This window comes from Emydura macquarii, unplaced genomic scaffold (genome assembly GCF_026122565.2).
Source record: "Emydura macquarii macquarii isolate MOO-44397 ecotype Brisbane River unplaced genomic scaffold, CSIRO-AGI_Emac_v2 contig_3328, whole genome shotgun sequence".
NCBI lineage: Eukaryota > Metazoa > Chordata > Testudines > Chelidae > Emydura > Emydura macquarii.
In genome coordinates, this window is record NW_027133465.1 from 3,513,417 (window position 1) to 3,537,788 (window position 24,372).

Below are 24,372 nucleotides of genomic sequence, written 5' to 3' on the forward strand. Positions count from 1 at the left end.
ACTGGGTTTTTCGTGACTGAACCGGCTTCTATGACATAAAAGTCTGGCCCCTTTGGAAAAGCAGCTGGGTCTATTTTGACCCTTTTGTACCAAAACCATGTCAACATTTTGAAATGGTCTCAAAACTAGTCTGGCCTTTTTTTGCCCGTTCTCCATTGAGCGGCGCTGGGACACTGCGTGCCAAGTTACCACGCCACCCACTCCAACTGGGCCTGGCTGCTCCTCTGTGGTGATGGAGGCCCAGGCCAGATTGCAGTGAGTGGCGTTGCAACCTCGCACACAGGCCTGTGGCGCTGTTCAGATTTGGCCCGGTCGTGCCGCATCCCACCCAGTCATGACAGAGGGGTGGCCAGCGCTGCCCCTTCTTGTCGCTGCCCCGCGGTGGCCTGGCTGACCTCGCCCCGCTTCCGGCAGCCCGGGATCCCCTCCGCCCTGCCCGCAGGATTGGCTCGCTGACAGGCTCAAGGCCTGCTCCAGGGCCAGGAAGCTGCGGAGAGTTCCTGCATGGGCGAGCATGCCAGGAGAACGGCAGCGGGGAACCCTGTGTGGGTGGGAGGTGAACACAAGGTGAATAATAGGGCTGCGTCGGTGCAGCAGGATAGGAGAGGGTTAACTAAGCCACATCCATGCAGCAGGAGCAGGCCATGCCTGGGTTAACTGATCACTGGTGCAGCTGTGCTAGCCAGGGCAGGCTTAATACAAATGCATCCACAGCGCACCCCGTTCAGCTGGCCTGTGTATGTGTGCCTAGGCCGCAGAGATGGGTTAACCAGCTCTGATGAGGTGTTCCTCCCCCCCCAAGCTCCCATCAGTTCCTGATGACTCCCGGGGGAGTGGAAGGGCCGAGAGAAGGCAGGGGAACCAGGATTTCAGGCCAGGAACTGGCTTGGCGCTGTCAGTGCAGGAAGCAGCGCAACAGTGGCACCTTGTGGACATGGGCTAAAACCCTTCCCTCCCTGCAATTGCTAACGCTGATCACAGTGGGAGCTTCACACACGCCAAGGAAACGCCCATTTGTTTACCTCTTGTTAAACAGGAGCTGTGATCTTCAGAAGATTCTTTTAACTCACATGCACGGTCCTAGCTGGCTGTTGCCCAGCTGGCTAACGGATCTGCCCTTTCCCTCCTCACTGGTGAAATTCCCCACTGTGCAGAGAGACCTTTGCGACACTTAAATCCCTCTTACGACCTATTTAAAGGTTTGAGAAGGGGATAAGTGGAGCCTAGGTCTCGGTCGGGCTCTGCACTGGAGTGAATGTCACCTGATAATCGCGCCAATAGATTATCAAAATCAGCAGGCGTGGGGAAGGGAAAGGGGCAAGATAGGACAAACAAGGGGCAGCAGACATGCCAGGAAGGAGATGAGAAAACTGATCAGTCTTTGTTTCTGCCTCGTTCCATGATCCGATGCATGTTTCACTCCAGAGGTGGCTGCCTTTCAGCACTTGGTAAAGCCATCCATGTGTATATAGTTTGGGACCCTTTGGAAATAAATGTCCTAAAGATGTATTACTACACACCAGCCAAAAATGCCTAAGCACAACACACATTTCACAGAAGCAGTAACACTTTGTTTGTAATCAGTGACACAGGGCTCATTTTGTCTGTCACTGAAATGCAGCCACCTCTGTGGGGAGGGAGGGAACATAGCAGCTCTTCAACAGCACACAGCAACAATGCACAACAGTTCAGGGCAGGCAGTGAAGAATACTGCGTCCGGTTAAACAACAAGGAAATATTCCAACCGGAAACTGACAATGGGCAGGGGAAAGTCTAATGTTAGCTGCTGAACTCCAGGCTCCCAGACCGCAGTCATTAGTGCTGGTCCAGCCCTGTCCCAACACTCCCTGCTCGCATGGTCCAGACATAGGGCTACCCTGTGCCCAGATGAAAAGTGGGCCCAATGAGACTTTCTCCAGCCCTTGCATTCCTGTATAGGGCCCAGCCCCAGGCCGGCTGGTGAATGCATACTGTGCTAGTGTAATGCTGACACTGGCTTCAGGCTAAGAGGGTGAAAGTGGGTCGGGGCTCCTCCACCCCCCGGTTGAGAGGAAGAACCATGCTGCTGCAGGATCCATGCAGGACTCCTGGCAGAAGCCCTCCTGGAGCTGTGATGCTGCCTGATGCAGCCTTTCAAGAGCCCCACTGTGCTCCCCACAGCTCCACTCTGCCTAGGCCAACCAGGACTCTCCTGGGGCCTGCCACTGCAGCAGGGTTTCTCCTCACCCCCTCACCCCGGTGCCCCCACAACAGGGCCAGGGGCTCCAAGCCGATTCCTGACTGTCCCACCAAAGGCAGCTTTCCGTGCCTGTCACCGCAGGCTAGGACCAGCAGACGGCTCACGCTGGCACAGGGGTGGGACAGACCTGACAAGGTATCACGTGACGGATCTACCCCAGGAACCTCAGCTCAGAGACAAGCCTTTGCCGGTGCCAGCAGCGTTGCAGAAGGAGAAAAGCAGCAGGTGCCAAGGAGGGGGCCAGGTCAGCAATTCAGACTCTGCCTGAGCAGGGCCCCCTGGCGGCTCCGAATTGAGGCTTGACGGCTGCCGCTCCGGCTCCTGATGGAGAGAGCATGAGCATCTGCGGGACCGTCATGAGCACTGAGCTGGCCCATCAAATGACAAATGGCCTGAAGGAGGCTGCCAGGCCCCTGGCCCAGAGCAAGAGCCTTTGTCCCATCTCCGTTAGCAAAGGCTTCTCCCAGGGACGTTTGTTTTCAGCGCTCCCACCATGGACGTGCACGCGCGTCTCACCAGCTGCGACTCGTGAGGGGCCTCGGGAGGGATGGATGCCAAGTCCCATTCCTTCTCAGGGGCAGGAGAGGTCTTCCTACAGGCCCAGCCCGGCTGAACTTGGGTGAGGCATTTACATTGTCTTGGCCAGTCCCTTTCCAGGAGTGTGATTAGGGACTGCTGCTCCCTTCTTTCCCACTCATCCCACAGCGGGTCGGCCGGCCAGTCTGCTATTGGAGTTTAGTGCCTGGTCCCAGCTGCCTCCCCGAGTCCCTCCCCTTCCAGCAGGTGGCGTTCTGAGAGCGGCCTCAGAGCCCCACTCTCCCAGATCAGCAGCCCCCCAGCTTCCTGCTGTCGCCAGGCCCTTCCAGTGCCGATTCTGGAGGCTCTCGCACTGCTGATTGTCTGGCTGTTCTAACCTCCTCCCTCCACAGGTTGTCCCCGGAGCTCGTCAGGGCTTTTCTGCTGGTTTTATAAAGCACCTGGCACACGGTGGGGCTCTGCGCAGACACAGAAATTGAGGCGTTTGAGCCAGAGGAAACCACGGGCTTAGTTGGGGGTGGACGGATTGGAACCATTTCTCGTATTGGACCCCTCCTGGTCCTTCATTATTTTAAAGCCTCTTTATAGTATGACTTTAAGTGCCCCTTGATTCTATTGTAAACTGGATGGGGCAGGGACTTGTGGCCACTGTTTGTCTCTTACATACTTACCTTGCTATATTAATTAATAATACTCCACCTGTGTGTTATTGCTGTGGGACTCACTTCACTCACCTTTGTCTGTCTGCAGGGATTCCTTTGATGGCAGCGTCCTTCCTAGGAGGCGCACCCTGGGTAAGGCCTGCTTTGTGACGGTGGCTTAATCGGGGAAGAGGGCAACTGAGGCTGAAAGACTGAGGGCTTTCTGGGAACTGTAGTCATATACTGAAAGTGAAAACAATGGGAAACAAGGACAGGCGACCGCAGCGGGGTGGGGCTCAAGTGGCTCCTCTGAGGTACTGTTTTTGCACGTGATGGAGCCCTGTTCCTCAAATGTGCAAACTGGGTCTCTGAGGGGTTCATTCAAGGCTCCAGGCTAATGTTTTTACCAGAGGTGGTTGGAAAAAAAATGACTTAAACGATGGAGGGTGTTTTTGACAGAAAATGGCTTTTTGGCCAAATGGAATTTTTCCATGAAAACGTACCCTTGTTGTTGAACATTTTTGATGTTGTGTTTTTTTGTTTTAAAGGGAGACCCTGAAACGTTTTGGTGATGGGGGGAAAAAAATCATTTTTGTCAAAAATGCTTGTGGGAAAAAAATGGTTTCTCAACCGGCTCTAGCTTTTATTACTTATTTCTTTAAAGCATTTTCTTAAAGTTCTCCATCCAGAGGTGGGAAATGGAAGCGGGCTGCATCCCCTGGTATCATTGGGGGAGGGGATGGGGAGTTTGAGCCCAATTAACTGAAACCCACAAACCCAACTATCCGTAGGGCAATGTGACCTCTAAGACGTGAACCTTACCTCGGCACTGTAAACTATACATCAGACCATAGAGGAGGGATCCTGGGGCCCATCTGAAGTGCAGATTCAGGGCGGAGAAGCATTCCCAAGTATGGCAGCTCGCACAGGGCACAGACATTGGCTATCCAAAGCCAACATTTTCAACTGAGTTGCTAGTTAGGTTCCTAAATCTGTGTAATAAGATTCCAGGTGTCACTTGATAAATTGCCCTGTTCTGTTCATTCCCGCTGAAGCACCTGGGACCAGCCACTGTCGGAAGACAGGCTACTGGGCTAGATGGACTATTGGGTCTGTCCTGGAGTGTGTCTTTACGTTTTTAGGATTGTCACGCTGAAGCCTGGAATGTCTACAGAGTCAGCGTGAAGCGATAGAAACAGCCGCACACATGGCCGAGCGCGCTCTTTGTTCAGACCATCCCCAGGGTGCGTTAGCGCTGGGTTGTGTGCTCTGCTACCATCCAGTTGGTAAGTTCTCAGCCATTTTGACTACGAATTACGCCCATGCGGTTTGCATGCGTCTGTGCCGGGCCAAGAGTTCTAGACCATTGTGACATCGGAGGTAACCCAGCCAATCGCCACCCTTACTCTACAGCTAATCTGCACGCAACAGTTTCATTGGCTGCCTGTGGGAGACTGCAGAGATGGATTACCTGGCCCAAATGCATAGACCAGATGCTCAGACACACACACTGCCCCTCACTGCAGCACGCATCCCCTGCCCCATTCGCCAGCGTTGCCACCCTGAATCCTAGCATGGCTGTAGAGAAGCGATGGGAACAGCCCCCCAGCCCGGCTGAGAGCTCTTCGGGTTACACGATCAGTGGGCCCTGAGAGAACCAGCTGGAGTGTTGGAGTCCAAAGGTCCAGAGACGGTGGGGTAACGGCCACGTGGGGTACCAAAGAGGGTGCTGGGGACAGTCCCGTGCACTATCTTCGGGGAACACGCGCTAACAGCCACACTGCCCCTTACATCCCCACGCGTGGAAACGCGTTGCCCACCGTCCGGGTTGTGTACACACACAACTTTACGAAATACACCCGGATGACTGCCCGGGCTTGCGGCGAGGAGTCCATATCGGACTGGAAGTGGCCTGGCTGTCAGAGGTGCGGGGCACTTACATCTTCCAGCGACTATAAAGGGAGTTGGGTTTTGCTCAGCACCTCTGAAAGTAAAATGTTGCCTCTGCCACCCACACCGCAGGCCCTGAGGACCGAGCTGATTTCACTTCCTCTGCGAGGTGGGAGCCGAGGGATTTGCTGCCTTTGTGGCGTATCTCCATCAAATAGCTTCAAGGCTCAGAAGGCAAGCAGCCCATTTCTCCATCTCTGGCGGCTTTAGGGGAACAGGCAGCGGGCCAGCTCCCCCACTGCATCTTCATGTGTAGCTCTTCCTCTCACTCACTCCTGCTGGCGTGGAGGTAGGGAGGGCCCCATCCTGTCTCGTAGCTCTGTCCTGTCTGGGAGGGATGCAGGGGCTTTTCTCCTGCCCCTTTTCTTCTGCCGCCATGAGTATGACCAAGGCCTTCGCCTTGAAGGGTTTACCTGTTCTTCTCCCACGGAGAGGGAGACTGCTTCTCGTATTTGCCCCCCTTCACTATGGGGCAGAGGGGCCACGACATGAGGGCACTTGGTTTCCTCTTCCTCTTGTGACTCTCCGGCAATGGGGCAGAGTGGGAGGGGGTTTCCCCTGGGGGCCCAGCGGCGCTGCGGAAGCATACAGCGCCATCATTAGAGTCTGCTGGCTAGCACCACAATGGTGGGCTCATCAGGTAGTCCAGGCAATTCTTCCAGTAGCTGTAAAGAGATGCCACCAACACCTGAAGGAATGTGCCCAAAGTCTCATTGCTTTCAGAAGCCCCCCCGCCCCGAGCATCCTATCCCCACTTCTTCATCCGTGACTGCCTGTCCAGCACGTAAAGAAAAATTTGTGGGGGGTGGAAGGATGAAATCACCTGGAGCCAAGAGCTGCGGCTATTCCTGTCTGGGCCACCATGCAGCTCACTGGTAGTAACAGGGCCGCTGTGTGGCGTGGAGACCGGTCAGTGCGGTCGCAGGTCCTTTGGGGGAAATGGCTGCCCAAAAGCCTAGCTGGAGTGTTGGTCAGAGGCTAATGAAATGCTCCTTACTGCCAAGTGTAGGGGTCCTAGCCAGAAATCAGAGGCACCTCGGATCCTTTGGGGCTCCTGCACCAATCAAACCCGGCACTGTCCTATCTACAGACATTGCCAAAGAATGGAGAGTCATTGGGTGGTGTGTTAGGGACAGGGCGACAGAATGTCGCCCTGCAGAGATTCAGAGGCCCCCAGGGGACAGGCTGCTATAGCTAAACGGGTAGCCTCTCCCACCCCCGGAGCAGCCCAGAATTAGAGCATAGAAGGGGTGCACAGCACAGCATCTCACACAGTGTGGGAACATTGCAGTGAGCACACTGCTTGTCTGGAGTAATCTTTAGCCATGGCAGCTCACGACTGCCTCTCACCCACACCCAATCCATGTAACGGCGTGTGTTCTCCAGCAGGTCCGTCTGTGCCCTGGTCAACGATCTTTCAGGAGGAGAGGAGGCGTAGGGACTGGAAAGTGACACCCTGCCACCGTGTGGCAAGTTTCCAGGTACACAGTGTAAGGGTTTGCTCTCAGATGAGGAGGATGCTCTACAAATATAGTCTTCTCCACACATTCCCTTTTCCTGTTGAGTGAATGTTTATTAGTGTAAGCAGATGTGCATGCAGATCGTTGTTTACTGACGTCACCCTAAGACATGCCCAGGACTTGGCTTGAATTAAAAGCTGGCGGAGAAATCAGTTCAAAATGGAAGTTTATTGAAAAGAATTTGAAACTGAATAACCCAATCCATACAGTAGCCCTTGGGTTTGTGAAAGGGTTATGAAAGACCACAATATTCGGAAGTGACGGCGTTCAAATAAAATATATGCAATGTATTTATAGTAGGTACAATCTGTACAATTTTGGCTTCTTTTTTTTTTAACTGCATATTTGGACTGCTCTTTGATCTCGTACATCATGACACTTTGATGCTTTTTGTATACAAAGACATTTTTCCCAGCCCATTTTAAGACATACACACCACAAAATTTTATTTAATAAAGTGCAATACTGGATTCTTTATGAGGAATGAAATGATTGATGGAAATAGCAGACATTAAATCAAAGGCATCCCCTAGACCAACTAGGCTGACTGTAAAGTGCTGATCTGCCCCCCAAAAATGAAACAAAACAACTAACAACTTAAAACTTCAGTTCATTTTACGGAAGTAGAAAAGACAGCAATAATTACATGGAATCTGAGTAACTCCTCTCCCAAATCTGCTTTAAAAATAAAAGACTCCCAAATAAATCATGTAATAAAAGATTCTTTTGTTATTTCCTTGGAGGGGGAATAAAACCTACTTCTATCAATTTGTTTCTTAAGAAAAAGAAAAAATGACCTTAAAGGATTACAAATATTAAGACATTTTGGTCCTGATACAATATGATGAAATGAAAAAGGCTGTAAAAACCCACCTTTCTTGTCATTATGGCTTGGCTTGTCTGTAATGAATAGACAAGATAGTTTGTGTATTCTCTGACTTTCCCTAGGAGCTAGTAAAAAGGGCCACATTGGCTTTTCCATTTCCCCCTCTCACAATTATCAATGAAAGACTGGAGCTGATACTTGGCAAGGTAGAGCACACACAGCTGACCATGAGACAGCAGGCACTGGATGGTGTAGCCATGATCTTTGTCTTGTAAAGTGGGGCCGCTGCCCATGGAGGATGGCATTCACTGTTTTGGAAAGACTGTGGAAATTCTCTGATGTTTTCTTCTACCGGGTGCTCTACAGCCAGACCTGTGCCCTGTATACATACAAACTTCCATGCAAATTTAAAGCACTTGTTATCCATTTTTCTGAGATGCCTCCACAGAAGAGTGATTAAAGGAGACTTCAGTGATTATGAATTTCCATACAGTGGGTCGAAAACCAAGCAGGTAGATTTAAGATGCATATTGCTCGGTGGGACCAATCTGCCCATCCCTGTGTGTGCATGCAACGTCCCCATGTAAACAAACAGCATCATGGCACCCCACTCTGCCTCTCCCAGAACGTACCATATGCCCAGTGCTTTCACACCGGCACAGACCTCGGTAGTATTGGCTACAAACGATGCCTCATGTGAGTAAAAGAATCATTTTAGTTCCCAAAAAGGCACCTTGTTTAACATTGAAAACATAAGACTGGCCCCTTTAAATGTGATACATGCATAGTTCATATACTCTTGTAGACAGTATATATACTATAGATATATATATATTCACATATATGGCTCCTGAAGAAGAGTTCTTGAGTAGCTAGACATTGGTGAGGGTGCTACTGGTGAGAAGTTTCACAGCAATGGTTCCTGAAAGGACACTGGATTTTTTGTTTCCCTTATCTTGGAGCTGAAGGGTGTGCACTGACGGACGGTCATTGGGGTCACCAGTTAGGGCCACCTGGCCCAGGAACTCATCACTTATAATGTTATGGTTCCAGACCTAGAGAAACAAAACAAAACATGGGAGCTATTCCTCCAAAAAATGGGTCACATGCAATCTTTTTACTGCAGCATATTCTGCATGTACAAATATTCGTACAGGGTATGTGGGATGCCTTTATAATTCTATAGGGCCATATTGTGCTGGGTGCTGTACATATATGTAGTGAGAAACAGTCCCTGAGCTGAACAGCTTACAGTCTAACTAGACCAAACAGACGAAGGGTGGGGGAAAGGAAGTATTGTTAGTTCCATTTTACAAACGGGAGCCTGGGACACAAAAAGACTAAGTGATTTGCCCAATGGCACATAGGAAACCTGTAGCAGAGCTAGGAACTGCACCCCCATCTCCTGGGACTTAAACTCTAGAGCATCCTCACTCGCCTTTCATCTACCTCTGCAGCTGGTGGAGTCCTTGATCTTCCTCCATTTTTGAAATGGTCACTGGGCAAATCATTTTCCTGGGTGGATGACAGGACTTTTTAGCCCTTGTCACTGGCCATACAGAGGGTATTTTAATAGTGCCATAATGACTTGTGTCCTTGCCTCTCCCAGCATCATATACACACCTCCTCTGATCCCTGTGGGAACTGGAAGCCGAGTAAGTGACTACATGAGCTGAAAGTCAGTGGGGAATCAGATCCAACAATCCTTTTGTTTTTAGGGCTTTCTTAAGAGGCTACACTTGACGTGAAAAGTATCTGCAGTGCCTCATAATGAGACAGCTCCTGAAGCCCTTACTGAATTCTTACTGAGTCCTAACTTGGACAAACGCCCACTACCTTGAGTGGGAATTAGCCCTATGAAGAGTTTAGTAAAAAGGCTTGAGAATTTGGCCCCGAGTACCTATGCACTGTATAAAGCCCCATACCTCCTTAAGCCCACAGTTCTGGTTAAGAACCTGACACATGAATACTCTGCACTTAAAGTCAGTGTATCTGAAAGTGTTTTATCAGAATTAAATAACCGAGCCTCACAATCCCCTGAGAGGCAAGTCTGAGTATCACTCTTTGACAGACAGGGAAACTGAGTCACGAAGGAATTTGATGCAATAGCCAATGCTGCCCACGGATCAGCAGCAGATTAGGAAATAGAACCTGAGTCCTGCCGGCCAATCACAGATCGGCCTTCTAGTACCTGCACAATGATGGGCTGTCCTGCCTTCTTGCGATAGAAGAGACCCTTCACATCAAACTCCGGAGTCAGGGTGCTTTTCTGAACTGGAGAACGAACTTTGTCCCCTTCACACTTTATGATCACGTACGGGTCTGCTCCTGGGGAGAGCAAAAAGAATGTACATCTTGCCGCAACCAGCGTTATTCTTCCTAGTCGTTGCTTGGGTCACTCCTGACGGTGGGTATTATATTCTATAGCCCACAAATGGAGGCAGGAAATGAAGCGAACTCTGTGAAATAGGGACAATGATGCTTGTCCATCTCTGCAATGTCCTTTGAGATCTACAGAGGTCAGGGGCAAAGGCTCATTTTGTATGATGTGTGATGTCACCACTGCAGATGGGCTAGCAGCTGAGCAAACCAGTTGGAGATGGTCCCCAAACAGTGAAGTAACAGTATCACGGTAACACACACGCCAAAATGTTCCAAACAGCCTAGTGACTTTGGGTGCCCACTCTGAAGAAGCCTGGTTTTCAGACAGCTGGTGCTCAGCACCTTGGGAAACTCAGGGCCCTCAAATCACTAGTTGCTTGGGAGCATCTGGGCTGCGGGCCGTAGCCAAAAATAGCCACATTAACATGAATAGAAAGAAAACGTGCCAAGGGCACACTGTAGTGTCATGACCTCTCTTTACTACTCAGTGGAAAAGATAAGCGTGCAGAACCGAGTGCCTGCTGTCTAGTTACACTCCGCGTGATACTGCCCGAGCTACTTCGCTCAGAGAAGGCGAGACCTTGTAAAGTGGCAGGCACTTTCTGGGAGGGGCCGAGCTCACTCAATGCCAGCAGTGCAGCTGCGGGCACCCAACACCTTGCCGGCTTGAACCCACACAGCATTTTCCACCCATAGATCTCAAAACACTTTATAAAGGGAGGTAAGGGTCATTGCCCCATTTTATGTATTAGGCAACTGACTTACCTAAGGTCAGACAGCAGGTCAGACCTGGGACTAGAACCCACTGTCTTCTATGCTGCCACCTTCATGGTCTTCGTAACGGAAAGAGGTGCCCAGGTTTCTACCCCACAGTCCACCAACTTGCACAATCTAGCCCTACCTGCAGAGGGCCAAAAGCCACCTATGCCGCGTTGGCCGTCAGTGTAACGTGGAACGCCAGCCTTGTGCTGGTGCGCTGCGAAATACGCTGGTATTGCTGTGTGGGACAATCAAGTGACAAACTTTCCCGGCTTGTTCCTTGTTCTCGGTCTCTTCTAGGTACGAGGCTTCCCCACGCCGAGGGCATTTGGGGATGGACCAAGCTGTGCCGGACCCCTGCAGTGCTCCCCAGTCACCGGCTCTTTGATTGTACTTCCCTCTCCTGGGTGCAAATCAGGAGTAACTTCAGTGAAGCCAACTGAGTTGCACCGGTGTTAGAAGCCATGTGAGAGGAGAATTGGGTCCTCGGGTCCTATCCCGTCACGGAAACATCCTTCTCAAAGAGCAACTTGTGAGGCCCTTAAACAGCAGGTTGCTAACGCGGGCCAGAAGTGACTCATTTGTCTCACTGCTGTGGGCAGCTTCTGGTTTTCTGGGTAGCACGATCTCAATTTTATTTGAGACAGTAACTGACGACAGGCACCAGCTCCCTCCTTTGCACAAGTCCTGAATCCCACCTCAACCCTATGGGACATTGGTGGCATGGAGGCCACGGGTGAATTCCACGTCGGGTGGGAAATGCTTGGCGCTCAAGGCACTGATAGAGGGTAAGGCACTGTTTGTTAAGTAACCAGGCGTGCGCTCAACATTGGACAAGACACAGAAAGGAGACAGGCTCTGCCTGGAAGAGTTCACAATCCAGCAGAGCAGACAGGACCCGGTAGGGCTCCTGGCAGAGTAACACATGGGAGGGGCTCTAGAAATGTGGGTTACGGTTGGATTTTTTCTTGTGGGCAACATGGAAGGAATTAATTTTAGGGAGGGGCTTGAGCGTAGTCAGGGTGGTGGTGTCAGTTGTGGCAGGCGTTCTGTACACGCAGGGGCGACGCAGAGAAGAGGCTCCAGATCGGAGCTGGAGGTGGGATGAGCCAGCTTGGCAGGAGGCAGGTGGGGCAGGATTGCGTAAGGTCTTGAGGGTGAGGAGAAGAGTTTGAGCGAGACGTGATGGCTGACAGGGGGAGGCTCAAGGATGGGTGTGTTGCAAAGTCAGCCCGATGGGCAAGGAAGATCATTGTGGCAGCTGTTCATGGGCTGGACTGGGAACGGGGTGTCACGGGGGCATCGGGCAGGCCAGCCACAGGTTGCAGTAATCAAGTCAGGAAACAATCAGGGCCTGGGTGAGTGTGTGAGCTGCAGGGCCAGACAAGGAGGGTCCTACATTAATCAACATTTCCCCATTAGAAAGCAGGCCCGTGCCCAGGTGTTTTCAGTGGAGAAGGAATCATTGTTTTAGGGCCAGCGCAGACAGGCTACAGGGTTAATAAAAAGTTTTGGTATATACCAAGGAAACACAGCCAGGTGTTAATGTTCCATCCAAGGAACACGGCCAGGTGTCAATGTTCCATCCAAGGAACACGGCCAGGTGTCAATGTTCCATCCAAGTGTGCATTGGAAATGTTGAGGAACAAGCCTATCCACTTCCCAAGGCCAGAGACTGAACTTCCTCCTCTCTTGTTCCCAGAGGAAACTTTGCAGTGATTTACTGGTCACCTGCTCCTTAACTTTCCACTTCCCGGGGCTCCTTGCTTCCAGGATTAGAAACAGCTGCAGGATTTCACAGCCAGGCTTTCCAAACGCTCCTTTGGAATGACCCAGGAAAGCCTCATATTCCACCAGTCAGTGCCAAATTCCACCCATAAATCACTCCCCTAAAATGTCTGGGAAGGGTTGGGAGATGGGAGAGATACAATTGCACGGGCAACCACCAACGCACATGAATTGCTGGCTATGGAGGACATCCTGCTGCTGGTATTGCCCTACCCTGATCTCAATGATCTTACATCTACTGAGAGGGCAGCATGTTTTATGGGTTGAAGCAACAGAATCAGAACAGCTGGAGTTTGGCAGGGAAGTACCTTTCCTGTGGCTGCACATGGCATCTCGGTGTAAAAGTCAGTAATGCAGCCATCTAATCACACTGTAGACAGGGCCCTGGACTTCAGATCCAAGATCTTGGAGGGTTTACAAGAGGCTCCCTCGATTCGTTTCTTTGTCACTTCCCACAGCCAGGAGGCTGGCAATCGACAGCCCTACTAGTGATGCCCTTGATCCCAATTACCTGAGAACTCATTACCAGTCGGGTCAAGAGAGGTCATTATTGTCCTAGCGCAGATAAAGGATATTGTGACAGGTTCAGTTCCAATCCAGCAGCGATTTCACTGTCCTATTGGAAACGTGTGTCTCCCCGACTGACGTCTCCAGGAGAGGTCACGGAACACAGCACCTCAGGCAGTCATAACACAGTATGCTGCAGGGCTGTGTGTAGGAATGCAATGAATGATGCATGCAATGGAAGGGGACTGGATTTGTTGACCCAGAAGGTCCCTCTCAATCCTACCTTCCTGATGAATCTCTGTGAAATAACCCACTGGACTAAATCTGATCCTTTGATTGTATTTGGAAAGAGCCCATCCCCTCTACCTAAGAACCTGTTGGATCATCAGTGTGTCCTGCAGGCCCCGGGACATGATCGGAAAACAAAGGACTTGGCCCTACTCTCCTTCTAACAAAACAAAAGCTAAAGACTGGCTCCCAGTCGCTCAGTGAGTGCAGAATAAACAATAAAAGGCCAGTACCTCCATTGGAATCCTGATTCTTGAGCCCAGCAGCTGACAGGACGTGGACCTGGGACACCATCTGTGGGTAACCACACACTCCACTCCAGCAGGTGTGAGGAGGCTCGTCCAAGGTCAGCTCTCTACGAGGGGGACCAACAGCAAGGGAGCTGTCATTTCAGACCAGCTTGGCTTCCCAGAGCTCAACGCCTCTTTCTAACAGCAGAGCCCTGTCGCGTCACAGATCTGGATATTGCTCCAGGGAATGAGGTGCACACGGAGGGCCGGCCAATGGGTCCCCACTGAAAGGAAGCCCAGTGCAAACTCCAGGAGGGTTGGGTAACTGGAAGGGCAGATGATGGGGAAGCCCGAGCAAGGTCACTTGGTTTCCAGACCACATTAAACATGGGTTTGTAACTTAGAGGCTGGAAGGCGAGAGGAAACAAAAAATCCCCCAGTAATCCCCCAATCACTGCACAACCTGCAATGAGGCTGGTAGCTACCTACCTGCCTACCGTCCTGGCCATTTGCTTTCTTTCTTGCGGAGAAAAAATGAAGTGAAGAAAGAAAGAGCAAATTCTAGGGCAGGATACGTGTGAATTGTGGAGCATGGGATCATTCCTCATTTAAGGAACAAGCTCCTTCTATCTAGCTGGCTATTGCACTTACATGCTGCCATCACCCGGGCATGTGAGCACCTCCCCAGTGAGGTAGGGCAGCGCTATTATCCCCACTTTACAGAGGGGACACTGAGGCAGAGAGACTAAGTGGCTGGCTCAAGGTCACGCAGGAAATCTGTGGCCGAGCAGGGAACTGAAACTGGAATCCTAGGAATCTCCCGAGTCCCCCGTTAGTGCCCTAACTCCGGGACCATCCTTTCCTTCCTCATCTGTTTCACTAAGAAACACCTTAGCTTGCACAGCGGTTCATTAACCCGCTAGGTCACCCAGACCGCGATTATCACCAAACATCAGCTTCTTAAGCAGCTTGTGCCCCGCAAATTCACTTGCTAAGTCACATTGTGCCAGGACACGCTTACAACGGGCCGTTACTGAGAGCTTCCTTCGGCCCAGGGCACGGGTCGGGCTCCACCTTCCAGCCCAGGGAGTTTACCCGGTTCCAGGTCGGAGCGTGACGCGGAGGGTAAGAAGATGGGCTCCTTACTTGCAATCTGCAGGCACGTCTGTGAAGACGCGGAGAAGGAACTCTCCCTGGTGACCCGGGTCGAAGGTAGTTGGAATGATGACGTAGCGGCCTTCCTTCAGGTCTGTCCTCAGGAAGATGCTCCGGGAATTAATGTAGGTGGAGCTGGCTTCTTTCTGCTGCAGGGTATGCATCCTGTAAACCCGGTTCAGCTCCACCTGGACCCAGATCACAACAGGACAGTCAGTGCCATTTCTAGTACCCAGGGAAGGATGACCTCGAGCATGGGGCCATCTGCAGGGACTGAACCCATGGGGTTCGGGTCTAAAAACAGGAGCCTCACCTGCTTGAGCTAAAGCATCAGCTCCATTGGAGGCAAGAACAGATTCATAAACTGCTATCTAGCCACTAGAGGGAGACCGGGATCAGTCTAGGTTACGCACACATGCATCTACAGGGAGTTTGAGTGCTCCGGGTACAGATCGGGGGCCATCCCTTCTGCTTTGCTGGGTGTGTGTGTATTTAGTACCCTACCTCTCTGAAAGCTCCCCTAGCCCGGTGTCCTAACTAATATTTCTCATCCTAACACCCTCCACCCCTCCTCCTACTGCTTTCACTCTGCTAGGTATGACTAAGCCGGTGGCAATAACATTGCAACACCCAGGAGCACAAGTCATTTCCCAGCCCCTGCCGCATGACCCCAGTCTGTCTTAGAGTGTAGGCGTCTTCAGTTTCGGGGAGAAAGTGATTTCAATTTCAACCACATCTCCCCACAACGTTTTTTCTAGTACAGGTCTCTGGGCACTGGGTCCCGCCGACCTCAGTTAAAAGGACAGGCCTGAGATGGCCACAGAACCTGTCTGTGCGATGCACCATCCTGTGTGTGTGCAAGTTCCTGATATCAATGAGCTGCACCTGCTGCTGGGGGCACAGCCCTGTATTGGGGGGTGGTGACACCATCTGCGAGGTGCAATCCTTCCCTCCCTCTGTGCTAACAGCTGCAGAGCGGGGAGGGGACCTAGTAACACCCTCGACTCAGATGGCCCCATAGGGCCACGGGGCAGTTTGACATTGCAGCCAGACCTACCAGCAGCGGCAGTGTTCTGCCGCGGTCCTGCTCAGGTTTGCTGGGGTAGCGGGGGAGGCTCCCTGATGCACCTAAGCAGGGGAAGCCAGCATTGGGGCCAATGATATACACACGCCGGCTTACCTTATGGATATCAAACCCGATGGCCAGGTTCTCTCCTTTGCCCTCCTTGCGGCTGGTCCTCTTTGGTTTCTGCTGGATGCTGATTAGCACTTCGTCTTCTGCCTTCTTCACGTCGAACACGTACTAGAAGTAATGACATGACCCAGAAAGGAAAGGTGAGAGGCCTTCAATTCTGTAAGGCGTGCGGATGGCGATGAGGGAGCAGGGAGTGAAGGGGTTAACGGTGCCATGGGATGAGCATTAGCTTTCTCCCCTCCAGAGATAATAACCTGGGTTCAAATCCAGCCAGTCAACATGTCTGCGGCAGACTTAGCCTGATGCTTAAGTGACTTGCGCTTGGGTCAGATCAGCATCCAGTTTGACCTGGCTCTGTCTGGAAAGGCCCAAGCCGGGGTCGTACAGGATCTATCCCTCTAGTATCTGAGCGTCTCACAATCTGGGAGGCAGGGCTGTGCTGTTATCGCCATTGCACAGATGGGGAATTGAGGTACACAGAGGCGAAGTGACTTGCCCAAGGTCACAAAGGAATGTCTGTAGCGGAGCAAGGACTTGAACCCAGGTCTAGTCCTAGGCTAGTGCTCTAACCGCTGGACCACGCTGCCTCTCTTTTCCAAAAGGCAGTGGCTTTGCTGCGCACAGACGCGTTCCCTTTGGTTTTGATGCACGTAGCCCAGAATCCGGTGGCTAGCTCAAAGCAGAGCTCTCAGCACCAGAGACAAAAGTACAGAAGAGCTCTCTGCAGGTGGTCAACCCCAGAACAGCACCCTAGCTGGCCGCTCTGTTTGGAAGGCATCTGGCAGCCTCCTATGGCCAACCAGACTCCTGTTACCCTGCCAGGCCTTAGGTAATTTCTGGCAGGTGTTCTTCTCCATGGCTCTCTGCCGTCTCACCTGGGGGTTCTGCAGGAAGGTGGCCTTGTGATTGATGCAGCCGCCAGCGCGGTTTTTCAGAGGGTCGTCGTGTCTCGTCCACGCCCCGCGCATCACCGCCTCCTCCCACGTCTTGTGGATGCTCAGATAGGATGTGTTTATGAGCCGGCATTTGACGATGTCAGTGAAATATTTGCAGAAGTCTTCAAATGTCATCCTATGAAGGGAAAGGGTTCGTTGACAAGGCAGGGCTGAGCCTGGCGTGTCAAGCGCACTCCGTGCCGCCAATACCACTACACGCCGCCGGCGATCAGCTGGTATGCATTGGCTGAATGATGCTGCCCCCTAGTGGCTAGCGTGCCGCAGAGCGGATACGGGACATGCTCTCAGAGACCCCAATGAGAATAATCCCTTAGCCCAAGGGGCACAGACTTGTGTTTTTGGAGCTGAAGGAAGAGGGTTCTAGTCCTTTCTTCCCATGCAGGCGTAGGTGATTTAACTACTACTTGTGCCTGCTACAGGCGACACACCAGAAGGATTTGAACCCAGCACCTACAGAGCTACGGCTGGGATTCCCAGAGCAGCTAAAGGGAGTTAGGCCATATCCCACTGAAAGACTTCTTGGAAAATCTCTACTCAGAAGCATGGGCTTTTACAGCTTCAGTGAAGGACTATGAAACCCCCTGAATGTGGACCAGCCTGAATGCGGACCAGACGCTAAGGGGAGACAAAGGAGGTTCCATGCTAGTTCAGTGAGAAATGGCCGGGGAGAGGGGGGCAGTAAATCAATTCAGTGAGGGGGAGAGAGGGGGAGTAAAGCAATTCACATGGCTTCTCCTCGACATCACACAAAACCAAGCAGGGACCCACCAGAATTCCCCGTCGTCTTCCACCGTCATCCCTAGCTTCTCTCTCTCGCTCTTGCTCACCTTCTGCCACTCCTCAGAGCTGCGGAGAGGAACGGAAGGGAATTGTTACGGAGGGGGAAAGGGGAGAGATCCTGGGGCACAGGTGTTTATTCAGCCTGGGGGGAGCTGCCTCTGAATAGGGGGTCTGACTTCTGGCACCTCTGAGCCCGCCAGTGGAGCAAAGGGGATGGACAGCTGCCCTGACAGGGCGCCGGAGGGAGTTTTCGGACAGCGTAAACCCGGCGTAGCCCCTGGGCTGCTCCAGATGACACTGAAGGCTAGTTCAACCCTCAAGGGTCAGGGGAGTGGGACAGTAGCTTGGATCTCCCCGCCCTGTGTCCTGAGCAGAGCGCAGCTCGGCCAGATTTGGGATACGGCCTGCAGAGTTTGCAGATTCCACCAAGAGGAGAGCTACTCCGCTGACCCAGCAGGGCCAGATTGCGGGACCCAGCCCCAGCCTCCGCAGCACAAAGCAGCTGGAAAGCTGCCCGCAAAGGGGCGGTTGAGGTTTCCCCATGACCCGGGGGATGCAGACCGATGCTGGCTGGACATAACTTGCTCCCCCTGCCTTCCCGGAAGGGGATGGGGCGTGCCAGGGCAGAGCATACAGTTCTTCCCCAGGGCCCTAGCCAGCCCTGTGGTCCCAATGGGTGCTGGAGGCTGAGTTCTGCTGGAGGCCGCCTTGGAGGGACCTGAATTGGGAGAGCCGAAAGGTCTCTTCAAAGCACCCTCTGCTCCCTCTTCAGCAGCGCTGGATGTAAAGAGGCTGAGGATCTGGCCCATAACATCCACTGGACCCTTGATGAACCATATAACGTCTCCTGGACCCCAGGGAGAGCATTTAGCTCCTCACAGCCCCATCTCAAAGCTCCTGAAGCCAGCGCCTGGCCCCCTCAGGAAAAGGCCTGGGTACATGGGTATTGGAGAAGCCAAACTGCCCATTGCTTGGCTGAGACATTACGTGGCACCAGAAACGTTTTCAAATAGTGAATGGCCCGAGTTCCACCAGCTCCGGCCCCCCTTGGAGACAGTCCCTCCCATCTGCCCACAACACCCCTTGTCTCACCACAGACCCCACAAACACAAAGGATCTCAGCTGAGGGATGTTGGCAGGTGGGTAAAATCGGCCTCTCGATGGAAAACTGGCGACCCCGTCAGGGCAGCATCGCCCCTGCCCTTACTCACGTGTCGCTCCACGGGCCGGTCCACTCCCTCTCCCCCCAGGGGTTCCGCATCCGGATCATATCCAGCTTCTCCGACTTGAAGAAGGCCAGCAGGCCGTGGCCCAGGCGGACTTTCCGTACGTCTGTCACGGCGTAGGCGTGTCCTTTGACGAGGCCGCAGTCCAGGCGGGCTTCCATGTCAGCTGCTGTGGTGGCCTGGCCAGGGAGACACAAAGCAGAGCCCCCAGGGCCAGGGCTTTTAGCTCCAGGAAGGTTATATTCCTGTGACAGTCCGTATCCCTCTCTTCACCCTTTCCACAGAACTGTAATGGATTCTGTACAAAGTATGCCCTGTGTGGTATCCTTTGAACACTCAATGTGCTGATCATTAGTGTCCTGGTAAAATACGTGTGGCAACAGTGTATGTAAAGTTACAAGATTCGACCATATAATATCACTGAGACACAGTCCCATTTTAGAAAAGCAGGCACAAACCAGTTCTGCAAAGACAAAAGCGCTTCAGCCAGGTGTCAACAAAAGCAGATGGACTGTCACCTGGTAAAGCAGCCATTCTTTGGCAGGGAAAATGGGGTGAGCAAGAAATTTGCGTCTTAGCGAAGAAGCAGCCAGAAGTCCCCATCTCCCCAGACTTTCTGTCTCCTGAACCTTAGCTGGAGATGATTCTCAAAGAGGAGGAAAAGATATAAAAATGGGGATCCCCATAGGATCTCTCCCTTCGCCTCCACTCACAGAATCAACAATACCTGAAGGACAAGGAAATTAATTAACACTGAACTAGGTGGGGGGTCCTGGCTGAAAGGATTCCAGCCAGTAACGCATCTGGTGAGAGAAACCTTTGCTTTGAATTCACGTAGCTTGTTTAGTTAGGTAGTAGATGTGCTTTACCTTAACCACGTCTGACTTTTATGCCTCATTAATTGTAGTCACTTAAAATCTATCTTTCTGTAGTTAATAAAAGTGTTGTATTGTTTTCTCTAAACCAGTGTGTTTGGACTGACGTGTTTGGGGAACTCCAGTTGAGATGACAAGGTTTGTGCATATCATTTTCTACTAATGAAATGACAGACTTTATATGAGCTTGTATTGTCCAAGGTGGTGCTGCGGGGTACAAGACATCCATTTCTGGGGGAAAGAAATGGTCTGAGGGTCTGCTGGCATTGAGAGTCTGCTGCAATGTAATTCATGAGTGGCTGGCTATAGCATTCATGCAATATAGCTGGGAGTGATTTCCGTGCTGGAGGCTGGGTGTAGGCAGACCAGGAGTGGTTGCTCTCACAGCAAAGCAGTGTAAGAGGCACCCCAGACTGGTAAATTAGGGGAACAGCTGTCCATCAGTCCAGATTGTACCCTGGGTATTGTCACAATGCCCCTGTGTGGTGACAGGTGATAGGACATGAAAAAACCTGATCTGATCAGAACTGGCTGAGAGGGACAGGAAGTTGTCACCAGCTGAGATGGAGGGATTGGAATGAGTCAGTGGCCTCGGTCACTCTCCTGATGGGCACTAACTGGCCCCTGTTGGCGGAAAGGCCAAGGGCTGAGAGACTCACCCCACACCCTTAGGGCAGGGAGGGGGTGGGGGAAGCCTGAACTGCCACCATTGGTTCTGTGGCTAAATGGAGAGCGTCAGGCCCAGGGCAAATCAGGCACTAAATCCACTTGGAAAAAGCAATGGGGTCTCCAGAGAAGAGGCTGGAAGGCAGACAGCGTGCATCTCACAGCCTGGGCCCCTGTGGGAAGGCAGGGCATCGGGGTAAAAGCTGGGGACTCTTTAAACGACAACGCCTCCTCGTGTTAGCCTATAGATCCTGATCCTGCTTCCGCGGCTTTTACACTGGCTACTCCTGCTCTCCGCCGGGAGCCGTCCGACAGAATCAGGCCCCAGTGAGGTTACACAGCGCAAGCGAGGTCAGGCGTGGGTTCCCGATACTGAGAAGGTCTGGGGATGGTGTGAGGGGATCTGTCACGGCGGTGACTGTGTCCCTGTCAGCACTACGAGGGCACGCTGCAGCAGTCCTGAGCGCCCAAGTGCCATCAGGGCAGCACCATGTCGTGATGACAAGAGGGGAGGCAGTCACACGACAGCTTCTGGGCCTAGAAATGGACGCTGCTCATTACAAAACGCCAGGGCACGTCCAGGGCCACCATTGCACAGCAGCGCTGATGAACTCCAAGTCACCATTCATGAGCTAACTACAAAGCAGGTTCTCATTCCTTCCTGGGCACGTTACAGAGCCTTCTCCACGGGGCTGCAGGCACGGCTGGTGCCGCTGCTGGCCGATGCTCTGACGAGCGGCGCCCAGTCCCTGGCGCACGTGGTACTGCTGATACTTCAGGCTTTTGTGTCTGGTGCACTGGGCTCCTCCCACCCCACAGCTCTGGGGGTCTCCAGAAGGCAAGAGGCCTCTGAACTCACTCTGAGACCTGCATTAACAGGGTCTCCCTAGCCGTGGCTGCCTCCCAACCTTCCCCCACCCGCCAAAAAAAAAGGGGGATTCCCCCCAGTGTGGAGGTGCTTGCAAAAAGTAACAGAGCTTGGGACAGTGAGAACTTTTCCTAACAGGCCCTGTGGGGCTGGGGGGTGATTTTACTTCCTCAGTCCTGCCCCTGCCCCACCTCTCTCCCTGTGCAGATCCCAAACCCAGGGCGAGCCCCTCTGTGGAGCGCCAGGAAGGTGGGGAGGGAGGGGCCACAGAGGCAGCTGGGGATCCCCTTCTGCACTGAGCAGAGGGCTCCCACCACACAGGGCTCCCAGAGGAAAGAGCTGTGCTGTATGATCACCAAGGGCCAGCAGCTCCAGAGGAAGCAGGGGAGTGAGAAAGCAGAATGTCCTGCCGGGGGGAAGCGAGTGAAGGGAAACGTGTGCTGATGATCAGGGAATGGTGACACAGTCTCACTGTGACACAGTCTCCTAAGGGAAGTGAGGGAGCCTCAGCACCCGAGACATTGAAACGGCGCCAGGTTGGAGAATACACTGCAGGGAACAAGTGCTAGTTTGAAAAAAGCAGGGGCTGAGCTAGATCCCAGAGAGAGCCTTTTCCTTCTCCAGACTCTATGACCCGTGCCAATGTGCGTGTGCGGGACACTGGGAGACGTGTTCCGTTATTACAGGAGAACACGGGAAGCATTAGCGCTGCTGCGACCATGTTTATAACGGGCTGAAAGGAAACCAGTCCGGATGCACAGCTGCAAATCAGCCCTAGCCCCTGGCAAACCAGCCAAGACGCATGGCAATGCCTCCCAGGGAAGCCGAAAACAAAATTCTCCCTTAAGTGTCTTCCGATTCTGATTTCCCCACAGCAGATCAGGCGTCACTCCGGTGACGTCCAGTGGAATTGCACCGGTGGGAGGCTCGCACTTTGTATCTGGATTGTAAACTCTTTGGGGCGTGTGTGCAGAGCCCAGATGATCCTCACTAAGGCCTCTCAATGTGGCTGGCATACAAACCACGGCTGTACGCTTCTTACTTTGATGGAGCAGCTGATGAGACCTCCCCTGTTGTGGACCTTCAATACTCGTTCAAAGAGGAGATTTCGTTTGGCTTCGTCGTTCACATAGTCCCCTTCGAGCAGGTCAATGGGCTCGGAAACGCCGCCCGTAAAATCGACTAGCGCATCGGCTGTGTTGCCTCCGTCTAGGGCCTCGTAGCATCCTGACAACCTGCAAGAGGGAAGGAAGAAAGACAGCAGGCTGGGAGGTTAGCAGCCATCACGGTGGTCGAGGAGAGAGTCTGGAACATCATACAGTTGGTGTCTCCAACAACGTCCCCTAGGCTGGGCTGTCAGCATTTCCCTGAGAGGGCAAGCCTCGACTGGTTTGTGTATTAAGCAGGGGTGGACAAGTGGCTTTTCACTGCGACTGTCCCTCCTCCCTCTTCTCTACCCGTACCCCAGTCAAAAAGACAAACTAAACCCAAAACCACACACACATACCTACCAAAGTTGGGCCAATCCTTTATCAGATTCGTTTGCTTGTGTGTTGTTTCCCAATCCACTCCCCTTTGCCTGTTTATGTCTTTAGACTGTGAGCCCTTCAGGGTGAGGACTGTCTCTTCCTGTGTATGTACAGCGCCTGGCACAATGGAGCCCCGAGCCCAAGGGGACCTCTGGGTGCTATCCTACTAAAATCATCATTCATAAGAATCATTAACCACCACCACCAAATCTTCATGCAAATCAGAGGCCAAAAGAGGTTCAAAGAGGTTTGACTGACTTCCCTCCCCTTGGATTTTCCATGCGCTGGGACAGGAAATGCTGAACAATTTTCCCACTCTGTTTCTGGCTCAAGCAGAAGTGATGAGTATCAGAAATCTCTCCACAGGGCTAGCCCCGCAGAAGTTTGGAGAAATAGGTAGGTTTGGTCTTTATCTGAACTGAAGCCATGGGCAAGGGTCTACTGAAGGCTATCATTCCCCTGTCATTAACAGCAGCAGCTGGCTGTGGGATTTAAGGCACAGAAGTGGGGTCCAGAGACCAGCTCTGCCTCAAACTTTCTTGAACCACCAAGCAAGTCACATAGGCCAACGTGGACTCAGCTGAGCAATACTCCAGTTGAGGCCTCATCTGCAAAGAGTAGAACGGAAGAATCACTTCTCGTGTCTTGCTTACAACACTCCTGCTGATACATCCCAGAACGAGGTTTGGTTTTTTTGCAACAGCGTTACACTGTTGACTCATATTTCGCTTGTGATGCACTATGACCGTGAGATCCCTTTCTGCAGTGCTCCTTCCTAGACAGTCATTTCTCATTTTGTAGGTGTGCAACTGATTGTTCCTTCCAAAGTGGGGTACTTTGCATTTGTCCTTACTGAATTTCATCCTATTTACTTCAAACCATTGCTCCAGTTGTCCAGTGCTCTGTCCATTAGACCACACTGCCTCCCATAGAGCTAACCACACAGAGCACCAGACACGGCTGCAGTTCAACCTCAGTGGTTCCTTTGTTCCATTGGACACAAGAACTAATGGATATAAACTGGCCATCAGGAAGTTTAGACTTGAAATTAGTCGCAGGTTTCTAACCATCAGAGGAATGAAGTTCTGGAACAGCCTTCCAAGTGGAGCAGTGGGGGTAAAAAACCTAGCTGGGTTCAAAACTGAGCTTGATAAATTTATGAAGGGGATGGTATGATGGGACAGCCTAGTTTGGCAACTGACTGATCTTTAACTACTGGTGGTAGATATGCCAATGGCCTGTGAAGGGATGTTAGATGGGGTGGGTTCTGAGTTATTACAGAGAATTCTTTCTGGGTGTCTGGCTGGTGAGTCTTGCCCACATGCTCAGGGTTTAACTGATCACCATATTTGGGGTTGGGAAGGAATTTCCCTCAAGGCAGATTGGCAAAGCCTCTGAGGGCTTTTCGACTTCCTCTGTAGCATGGGGCACAGCTCACTTGCTGGTGGATTCTCT

General features: G+C 52.2%; 1 protein-coding gene across 3 annotated transcripts in view; it reads right to left on the reverse strand.

The window, feature by feature from the left end:
* Window positions 1-7,045: 7,045 nt before the first annotated feature.
* Window positions 7,046-24,372, reverse strand: part of CAPN5 (calpain 5) — a 102,455-nt gene continuing 85,128 nt past the window's right edge. For all 3 annotated transcript variants that reach the window (XM_067533250.1, XM_067533251.1, XM_067533252.1), the window contains exons 5-13: window positions 22,431-22,623; window positions 18,965-19,158; window positions 17,742-17,819; window positions 16,893-17,088; window positions 16,003-16,125; window positions 14,814-15,010; window positions 13,671-13,792; window positions 9,905-10,041; window positions 7,046-8,768 (exon numbers count right to left, since the gene is read on the reverse strand). In XM_067533250.1, the coding sequence (XP_067389351.1) occupies window positions 8,586-8,768; window positions 9,905-10,041; window positions 13,671-13,792; window positions 14,814-15,010; window positions 16,003-16,125; window positions 16,893-17,088; window positions 17,742-17,819; window positions 18,965-19,158; window positions 22,431-22,623 (1,423 nt within the window). In that variant the 3' untranslated portion in view covers window positions 7,046-8,585. The remainder of the gene's footprint in view (window positions 8,769-9,904; window positions 10,042-13,670; window positions 13,793-14,813; window positions 15,011-16,002; window positions 16,126-16,892; window positions 17,089-17,741; window positions 17,820-18,964; window positions 19,159-22,430; window positions 22,624-24,372) is intronic.